Raw genomic sequence first — 10,502 nt, forward strand, 5'->3', positions numbered from 1 at the left:
AATGAAAACTCAGTAGAGAACATATAAGGTGATATGTGCATACTGAGGGTAACACTTGAACGGTGGGCAAAGAGGCATCTTATCCAAATCATGAGGTCAGAAAATGTTTTTTTGAAGAGATCTATATTGAAGTTTTTAAAAAATACAGAAGTGCTCCTGGTGACAGAAGACTGAAAAATGACATTCAGGTACAGCATGTATTTAAGTCTGGTATGAAAAGAGACACTCCCATGTATATACAGTTGTGAGTTACTCAGAGTAATTGTAGCCACAAGTAGGTCTAGAAAGTACAGCTGGTCCATAAAGAAGGACAAACATATGGACTTCACAGCAACTTGGATGAAATATTTCGAGTCTATCATACTCAGTGATCTATCACAGAAACTAAGAACAGAATACCACATCAAGATAAATAGATGCTTTTAAAAAATTCAAAATAATTTCCCAAAAGATTTTCAATAATTAATAGCAGTTTGACCCCAGTGTCAGAGAGGATGGGGGGAAAAGTAGGCGAGTGAAGAAAGCACATGAACTTCATGTGGTAGTTGTACACAAGCCTGTTCAAAATTTCATGAGAAAGATAACATTTTCAATTGGATGGATTTAGAGTTTATCATACTCAGTGATCTATCACAGAAACAAAGATCAGAGTTCCATATGTTCTCACTCATAAGCCAACCTTGAACAATAATTATAATACTATAAGAAAGGGATTGTCAGTAGTTGGAAACTGCCCGGGGAGGGAGGGGCACACCTCATCAACAAAGGTACTTGCATAATGAACATTTATATACCTAATCCTGAATTGTGCCTCACATCTTTGAAATAAAGAAACAACAACAAAAAAAGAAACCACAGCTGGTTAGATTGTAGAGGTTGGCTGGGGTCAAGTGAAATGTATGTGGACTAAAAAAGGAGTTTCTGTTCTCTCCAGTAGGCAACAGGGACCATACAAATTTGTAAGAAGAGGGAGCATGTTAAGGTTCATGTTGTGATGAAGAAAGCCCTAAAGATGAAGACTTATGTCTTCGTATTCCAGCTGTTGTTATATTTGTGCTGTTAAGCAGAGTTTGAGAAAGGGGTATGACTTCCATGGAAGACAACCTCAAGGTCGTTCTTAGCATGCATACAAGATAGGAAGCAACTCTTTATCATTACTTATCATTTTGCATGTTCTGTGTGCACACTGGTATCTGTCGAGAATTCCTTGGGCCTTTTAGAAGTGTGGGTGACTTTTTTCCGTGTGGAAATCTGATGATCCAATTGTGCATATATCACCTCTTGTGGGTCTCCTCTATCAGAGTCCTAGAAAGAGGGAAATGTTGAGTAAGGGTGAATGCACACATTCTTGGGGATCAGTAGGGCTTAAAACTTTATTAATAAGGCTGGGATGAGGAGGTTCTTACCTCTCTGTTGAGTGTTCTGTCCACCTCTGGCTCTTGTTCAATTATAGCAGTATCTATAGGAGATAGAAGTCATTAAAACACTTGGGCGGGCACCTCTGAGTCCTAACTCTACATGTAGATTACAACACACAAAGAGATACGGTGAGTGCCTGAGATTACTCAGCTGCTGAATAGCCGTCAGCTATTCTACTTCACCAGGATGAAGAACACTTCACATACAGCTCCCAATTTCTATTCCTTGATGCTGTATTCTACAGTCTTCCTTTCATAGACTCTTCCCCTAGATATCAGTGGCTACGTTGGAAGTGAGAACAGAATGCATAATTGGGCCATGGCCTATGAACTGAGAGAGGGAGCAGGGGTTCAGGAATTCTCTTGGGAAAACCTTACTTATGTGGTTCCTGCCCTGGGTCAGGGATCATCTTGCCAACAAGAACACACACCTACGTACTCTCATCCCACACCCCATGGTACCCACGTATCTCTGGCTTCTTCTTCCCAAGACTTACTCTTTTTGGCAGAGCACCAACCATGAAAGAGGAAGAAAAGAAGGCTGGCAAAGAGGATGGTGGCCACTGAAATTCCAATCACAGCATGCAGGTGCCTGGGCTTATCTGGAGGAAGATGTGATTCCAATAAGAAGCAAATCATAGCGTCACCCTTCATGAATTGCCTCTCATTTGTTGATTTCCATGAAATCCCATAAAATACATTTTTAGACCACAAATGATAGGGGATCCGAATTTCTCTCTTTTTCTCACTTGAAGTTCTCAGAATAACTGTAGAACCTCCTGGAATACAACAACTATTATGTTGAAATTGTGTCCCCAGTGTTGAACTTGGAGACTAAAGTTAGGAGTTTGGGACATGAGAGTGGATCCCCCAGGAACAGATCCTTCATGAGGAGAATAAAGTCCTCTGTGAGGAGTGGTGAGAGGTTCTTCCTCTTCTAGTGCCCTAGAGAGCTGGTTATTAAATAGAGCTTGGTACCTTTCCTCCCCTTTTTTGTCTCTTGCTATGTTATCTCTGTGCATGCAGGGTTCACTTCCCTTCTGCCATGAGTGGAAGCAGGCTGAGACCCTGGTCAGAAGCACATGTTGTCATCATGATTCTTTCCAGCCTGCAGAAGGGTGAACCAAATAGGCCTCTTTTTTTCCTAAATCACCCAGCTTCAGGCATTTCTTTATAGCAATGCAAATTGACTGAAAAACAATGTTCAGATAAGGATAATCTTATCTGGACAGGAATAGCCTGAGCTCCGGTCCTGTCTCTTTAGAACAGGATTTCTTATATTAATTTAGCTCAATGGGTCATGTGACTCTGGGGTATAAAACCCAGGGCGGGCTTCACTGTCAATTCCCTCGGCTATGGTGCACATGGGGGTGACTCCTTCAGAGCTTTACTTGAGACTTTGTGGACTAGCTTGCCCCAAACCTATGCTTCCATGCTGCTTTTTTTCAAGTAATAAACCGGCTTTCTGTTACTTGTGCATGAGTGTTGTCTCCCTCCCTGGACCTCATGTAAGTGATTGGCATAGCCAAAGGTGCTGTGTGTGAATTAAGATTCTTCCCCTGGGATTCATACCAGTGCACAGTGAATCTACTTCACAAACTCTACACCCAGAGCACTCTAAATTCAAGCAAACTAAAATCTAAAATAAAAGGGAAACAAAATCAAGATAAAATGAAGTGAGGTGGAGCTGTCATGTAAGGGAGGACCCCCCCAACCCAGAATTATCTTTGGAGGGTGGTCCTCATGTAGTGCAGTTTTCCCTCACTAGATAACTGTTCTAGGAACACATCAGCATCACTGTACCATCCAGCATTATTGTGAGAGGCTACGTTTGAACTCAGTGAATTTTTCTGAGATTCTTTCAAGTCTTTGTTCATTTCATGTTGGGTAATTTACACAAATGACATGCCCACACTGCACTGGGTGTTCATCAATTTTTTTTGAGTTGGAGTTTTACTCCATCACCCAGGCTGGAGTGCAGTGGCATGCTCTCGGCCACCCTAGAGTCGATCTGCTGGGCTCTGGCCATCTTTCCACCTCAGCCTTCCAAGTAGCCAGAACTACAGACATACGCTACCACACATGGCTAATTTTTTGATTTATTTTAGAGATGAGGTCTTACCACGTTGCCCAGGCAGGTCTCGAACCCATGGACTCAGGCAATCCTCTAAACTTGGTCTCCCAAAATGCTGGTATTACAGGCTTGGTCCACTGCACCCAGCCCAATTCAGGAGTTTTTGACCAAAGATGAAGTGACCCCTGTGCCCCAACCTCCCTATTCACCTGCTCTTCCCCAGAGTGACTTTTTTTCCCCAGATGAAAAAAGTCCTCAAAGGAAAAAGTTTTGCCAGTGCTGAAGAAGTGAAACAAAAAAAATGTCAGAAGCACTGAAAGGCATCCAAATCAATGAATTCAAAAACTGTTTTGAGCAGTGAAAATATTGTTACAACAGGTGTATGGCTTCAAATGGGGTGTCCTTTGAAGGTGACTGGAGTTTAAACATGTGAGAATAAATATACAATTTTTAATAAAGAAATTCCAGGTTTTTTGGGTCCCCCCTCATATGTTATACAATCAGGAAATGGCAATGAGGCTTGTGAGCCCAGAACTGCAGAATACAATGTGCTACTTTCTGTTTTCTCATGAGGCCTACGTCAGGCTTCTGATTTTCTGAAAGCATCTACTGCTGAATACATTTTATTGTTGTCCATTCCCTGCCCCAGTGCAACCAGCTGTTTTGTGGGTTACAAGAAAGTCAGCCTGGAAATAGGGCTGTCTTTAGTCTCTAAGTCCAAGATAGGAACTCACTCAAGAAAAGCTGGTGATCACCCCCCAGGGTCCTATCTGTATCTCCACATGGGAATGGAAGCAGGGGTGAAGTGGACATTTTGGGTCAGGGGAGGGAGGGTTCAAGTCTTACATATAAAACATGCTCTCTAATGCAGGACCTATGCTGGTGGGGGTTGGGGACACTTTCCATTTTCAATCTGATCTCGTGCTCACACAAAGTCATAAATGAAGCAAGACTTTTCCTGATTTTTTTTGTGTGAATAAAGTAGAGGAATGTAGAGAGGACCAGAAAAATGCTTATAGAGTAGTAGAAAAATGATGGTTCTAATTGAGATGCCTTTGTCATTCCTGTATTTTTTGCTATTATACTGGGTGCCTTCATTTGAACCCCTGCTCCATTATTTGCTCCTGTGCAAAGTGCAAGTTGGTATAGTATAGCAGTGATAATAAATCTCAGAAAGTAATTAATAGAGCCAAGATTAAATAACTGAAAAATCAGAGCCAGAGAGACCCATTTCTGGCTTCTGACCTATAAGATAACTGTAAGATGATCTTAGTAACTGTGTTGTTCTCATCCAATAAACTTGTGGAAATTTGTTACAGCAAGACTTGGAAATGATTATGCATTGCATAGCTAGCACACGGAAGAGTGTTTGAATGAAAAAGTTTGTGGAAATGTTACATGTGTGGATGAACTCAGTTCTCTCTTATGCAAGGCTGTTGCTCTGCTGAGTACACCAGGCTTACATCTAACAGACAAGAGCTCATTCCTTGTCAAGTGGACATCCTCTAGGGACCTGCCCACCTCCACCAGGTGTTTCCTTCCCTTACCACTCTTGAGCCCCCATGAAACCCTTTCCAGTAAGAAGTGGAGACAGAATAATCAGGAGTGAAGACTCTCATTCTTCCTGCTTGGAGGAGGTTTCAGTTGCAAAAATTAGGCCTTGAGATTCTCCACAGAGCAGTGTCCTATGCTAGCCCCAAACTCCCCTCCCTTGGGACAGTTCTGACCCTTTTCTGTATCTGCCTTAGTACATAGAACACTACCAATGAGGCCCTCAATGCGAGATGTGAAGGAGGGTTTTGGGTTGCCCTGTTTACCGTCCTACACCCTGACACTTCCTCCCAAACTCAATCATTCTTTTATTCTCTTTGTATTTCTCTCTGCTTCTTTTCTCCATATCAGAAACATGTTCTTCAGATACGGTTTCAGGAATCAAACAGACAAAAAAGAAAGAAAACATGGAACATATAAAGGGTTTTCTCACCTGTGACAGAAAGGCACAACGGGTCACTTGCATTTGACCACTCATAACGAGAGCCATTCAAAAAGCCATAGCATCTGTAGGTCCCTCCATGGGTTGCAGGGCCCAGAGGGAAGTCAGCCTGGAAAGTTTCTTTGTGGCTCTGCACTGCAGGGAGCCTGTGTTCATGGCCCTCCTCCTCCCTGGATAGATGGTACATGTCAAAGGAGTTCTCAGATGCACAAGACAAGGTCACGTTCTCTCCTGACTTCACCATGAGACCCGGCTGGGCTGAGAGAGAAGGTTTCTTATATTGTCCTGAAAGACAAAGAGGCAGTTTAGATAGAGAGTTGCATTCCTATCACACTGTCCTTACACCTGAACATCTATGATCTAATGAATGTTTCTCTCTCTCTCTCTCTCATCTATCTGTCCATCTATCACTGGTCTATCTCTCTCACTATGTCTTCCTCTGAGTCTCTTTTTAGTTTTCTTGTGGAATCTCTGCCTTCACTCCCACATCTCCATTTTTTGCTATTTTTGTACACCCTACTCAGGACCTTGATCTTAGTTCCTGTTTTCACTTCTTCTGGCTAATGTTGTGTGTGTGAGTTGTGTATGTGTGTGTGTGTGTGTGTGTGTGTGTGTGTGTGTTTAAGTCACTGTTCATTGATGCCTCCATTTTCCATTTGATTGGGTATTTTTGTGGGTTTTTGCCCTCCTATAATATCGGGGTCTACTGTGGAATATGAAGCTCAGAGTCCAGTCTGAGACTGAGCGAACACAATTACACAGGGGCTGATGTTCTCTTTCAACTGGGACCATAATATCCTGGGCAGAATTATGACTCAATCACACAGAAGGAGGAAGTATCAGAATAGACACAGCATCTGTGGGTACCACATGGCCCCAGGCCACAGGGCCCACCTCAGGTGAGATCATGTGTGCCTTTGGGGTCTTCTTGTGAAGAAGGGAGTGTGAAGGTAAATCATAAACCAAACTTCTAATCTGACCCAGGACTCCAAAGAAAGAACAGAAGGAAACCCTCTGTTGTGTGCATCTGTCTGTGTGTCTCCCTTTGCTCTATCAGCCATTTCTGACCCCCTGTATTGCCCCATATCTGTCCTTCATGTTATGACAAGTGGTCTGTACTTGTGTCTCCTCACTCTCTGCCTTTGTTGTTGTAGTCCTCACTAAGTCTGTCTCTCTCCAAAAGAACCTCAGGCTAATCCTTCTCACAAGCACTTGGGGCTTCCAAGTCCTGAAACATCCAGTCTGTATTCCAAAATGTTGAGGGGAAATCTGGATACCCTCACCTGTGATCACGATGTCCAGGAAGTCACTGGGAGTTGACCACCGATAGAAGAAGTGCCTGTCAAAACCATAGCATCTGAAGGTCCCTGCATGGACAGGCATCATAGGTCCCAGAGAGAAGTTGGCCCAGGACCCCCCATCATGAAGCTCCCCAAAAAGTTCCAAGGGCTTCTCTGTTATCCCCTCTTTGTGCAGAATGAAGGCGTGAAACACGATCTTTGAGAAGCATTGCAGGGTGAGCATCCCTCCTGGTTTAACCAGGGGGCTTGGGAGGGCCAGGAGGGAAGGTTTACTGTAGAAACCTAAGAACAGAAGTTGTTAGTTTAGAAAAAGTCACCCCTCCTCACCCCATTCCATAGGGCCTGGAATTAAATGGTCCATTCACTCATGTCTGTCTCTATCCTTCCTATCTGTGTCTCTATGTTCTTTCCTGTGTTTATGACCCCTTCAGTGTAGGTCCCTTCTGCATCTCTCCATGTCTTTTTTCTCTTTCACTGTCTCTTGTAGCAGGACTCCATTTCCATTGAGACCAAATTCATAACTTTGACTGTTGTGTCCTTTTCTCACCAATCTCCTTCCTGCTCTTTATGGTGGGGTGAAAGAGGAACCACCACAGGCTGCATCTGCAGGCTCTTATCAGCCTGGTTCATGTGAATTTTGACAAATTGGAATCGCTGGCAGAAGGTAAGAATTAAGCAGTAAGGTATGTATTATGGTACTCCCCAGTGTCCACACAACCTGTCTCTGGTGGAGACTTAGGGGCATCTCTTGCCATGTTGGTGCCTTCTCCATGGTCCCATCTTCCATAGGGTGACCCTGGGTCTGGCTGCTGGAATATTGGTCCCTCCCTCCAGACATGGGTGTATCACCATCCTGCCCCTACTGACCTCTAGATAGAGCCAGCTTTCCTTATTTTGATTCATAGTTCTTGATGTGGGTATCTGTATTGCTTTCTAGGTGCTGCTGTAAGAAATTGTCACAAACATGGTGTCAGGAGAGGACACACTATCTTAGAGTTTCAGAGGGTTGAAATATGAAATAGTCTCACCGGTATAAATAAAAGTGTCTGCAAGACTGTGCTTTTTCTGGTGAGTCTGGGGAGAGAATCTAGTCCCTTGACTGTTCCAGCCTCTAGAGGTCCCCTACATTCCTTGATTGTGGCCTTTCCCCCAACTTCAAAGCCCAAAGTGAATGGTGGAGACTCTGTCCTGCTGCATTGTTCTGACCCACACTCTCCTGCTTCCTCCTTCTCTTATGTGTACCCTTTTGATTACACTGAACCCCACTGTACACACTAGAATATTTGCTCCTTTTCAAGGTCAACAGATAACATTTATTTCTTCTTTAACTTTCATTACCCTTATAATGTAACATAACATATTCACATTATATGGGTATTTTGATGTACAAAAATTTGAGATAATTATCTGCCCCCCCTTTGGTACTCAGTTGACTCCCCTTTGCTCTAAAATACTAGGTTATGGTTGTTATTATTGGATACTGACAAATGTTACCACAAGAGACTCTGGGATTCATGAGTTGGGACAATGAAAAACTACCCTGCTCCTTCTAACCTGTGACAAAAATCACCAGGATGTTGCTCGGTGCTGACCACAGAGAAGTGGAGTAAGGGTAATAACCACGACACCTGTAGGTTCCTCCATGTGCTGTAGTCACAGGGCCCATGTGGAACATGTTCTGGAAAGTTCTGCCCTTGATCTCAGGGATGGGAGCCCCACCTTCCTTGTCCAGCCTGAACCTGTTAAACCTGAGATGAGAGTGACATCGAAGTGTCACATGTCCTCCTAGAGGAACCACATGGCTGGGCCAGGCAGACAGGGAGGGCTTGTCCTGACCACCTGGAGGAGAAGGAGACACAGACTTAGATGGAAGATGTGAAGCCGCCCCTCCCTCCCTGTGCTGAGACTCCTCTTTTCCATGTTTCTAAGGCTCCTGGCCATTCCGCTATGCCCAGGGCTATATAGGAGAGACCCACCACTATACAGGCACAGCACATCTTCCTACAATAAAAGGGTCAGCTGAGAACTTTGAGCAAATGCTGTCAACAGGGTTCTCCCTAGGTTTCAATAATGCAACATTAGTTAAGGAAAACAGCAAAAGGTAGACAAAGAATAAAGGGCAATGTCCACATGAATAAAATAACATCATCAAATGCATGAAACACAATAAACAATTGAGCCCTGTTCCAGAATATGCTGGAATTTCAGGAACTCATGGCCTATGGTTCCCCATCTCTTCTGGCAGAACAACAGCAGTCAGCAGTCACACTGCAGCTCACACCATCATGGAAATGCTAAAGAGCGTGAGTTGCCATTCTGGTCTAAGGTATCTGCTGTTCCCAGCACTGTTTCCTTCCTTATCTCTATAGGGGATGCTGCTTTCTTCCCAGACAACCCAGCTCCGAGCACCAGAACCTTTCTCATTTTCCATTGAACATGGCTCAGCCATGGAAGAGAGGACTGAGAGGGTCTGTAGGACAGAATTGGGTACCAGGATTCCCTGGGTCTCCACTTGTAGTTCACAAGATATTCACGTACAGGGCTCCCCATGGTCAACACATCAGCCCTCCTCCTGTGCTGCCTGCTGCTGTGTTTTTGGAAAGTCTACTTAGTTTTGGGGTGGATGGCAACCCACGATTTGTAGAACAACTCACCTACTCTAGTCCCAATTCTCTGGACCAAGAAGAACGCTGGAAAGAAAGATCCTGATGGATGATCCATATCCTCACAAACCTGGCCTCATCCTCCAGCCCAGTGAGACCCTGGCTGAGCTGGAGATAAACTCCTCCCTCAACTCTGTCCCCCAAATTCCAGGGCAGCAGGGGTGTATGCTGTGGAGACACCCAGCACCCAGAACATCACCACCCAAGAATTCCCTCCCTCCATTCTCTTCTCCATACTCACCAAGACACACCAGGCTGATGAACGAGAGTGACATGGTGTTGCTTTTGCTGTAAGGAGGCAGTGACCCAGCAAAATAAACCAGCGTACAGGATGTCGCGAGGGGGCTCTGATCATGCAGTTTACTTGTTTGACCACAATAAAAGTAGGTGACGCACAAAAACTATTCTTGTTTTCATGAGGCCAAGGTGGGTGTCCAGCCAGTGGAAAAATATGGCTTTCCGGAAGTTGTTGCAATTAAAGCTGTTGCTTCAAATTGTTTACTGTGACTCAGTTCAAAGCACAACTCAGACCCAATCCCTCACACACAAAATGATTGAATACTATACTCAGATTAAAGACTTTTCACATATTTGTGTTGTTTTTACCTGAGATTCATATTTTTTAATGATTAAGATACAAAACATCTAATAAATATTATTAATATATAAGACATGATTAAAATAAATCATTATAGGTTTTTGTGTGGCATTTCTGGTATTGAGTCAGAACGAGTTAAAATGATTGAGTTTCCAGTAGGGTTATGCACTTGTTTAGAATTGTAGAATTCTACTTTACTAGCAAAAAACCCACTTGTAAACTATGGATCTTGTAGTGTTATTTAAAATTCGTCTTGTGGCCATTGAGTCTAAACTCACTGTCTCTCTCTCTCTCTCTCTCTGCGTGTGTGTGTATAACTCTCTTTCCTTTTAATGAGACATAAATATCTAGTAACACAATGCCATAGAATATCAGCTCTCAACAGCCAGTTGTAAATGACAGAAAGAAAACTCTGGAATATTTTAAGAAAGGAAACAACTGATAATATCCTCCAA

General features: G+C 43.5%; 1 protein-coding gene across 1 annotated transcript; it reads right to left on the reverse strand.

The window, feature by feature from the left end:
* Positions 1–1,161: 1,161 nt before the first annotated feature.
* Positions 1,162–9,724, reverse strand: LOC103260588 (killer cell immunoglobulin-like receptor 3DL1). Its single transcript, XM_021712424.1, has 7 exons — positions 9,691–9,724; positions 8,341–8,625; positions 6,769–7,068; positions 5,435–5,770; positions 1,916–2,020; positions 1,407–1,459; positions 1,162–1,305 (listed from the first exon to the last, which is right to left on the reverse strand). The coding sequence occupies exons 1-7, from the start codon at positions 9,722–9,724 to the stop codon at positions 1,162–1,164; spliced, it is 1,257 nt and encodes a 418-aa protein (XP_021568099.1).
* Positions 9,725–10,502: the final 778 nt, after the last annotated feature.

The sequence above is a fragment of the Carlito syrichta genome, unplaced genomic scaffold (assembly GCF_000164805.1).
Source record: "Carlito syrichta isolate Samal-C Ts95f unplaced genomic scaffold, Tarsius_syrichta-2.0.1 Scaffold303253, whole genome shotgun sequence".
Classification (NCBI taxonomy): domain Eukaryota; kingdom Metazoa; phylum Chordata; class Mammalia; order Primates; family Tarsiidae; genus Carlito; species Carlito syrichta.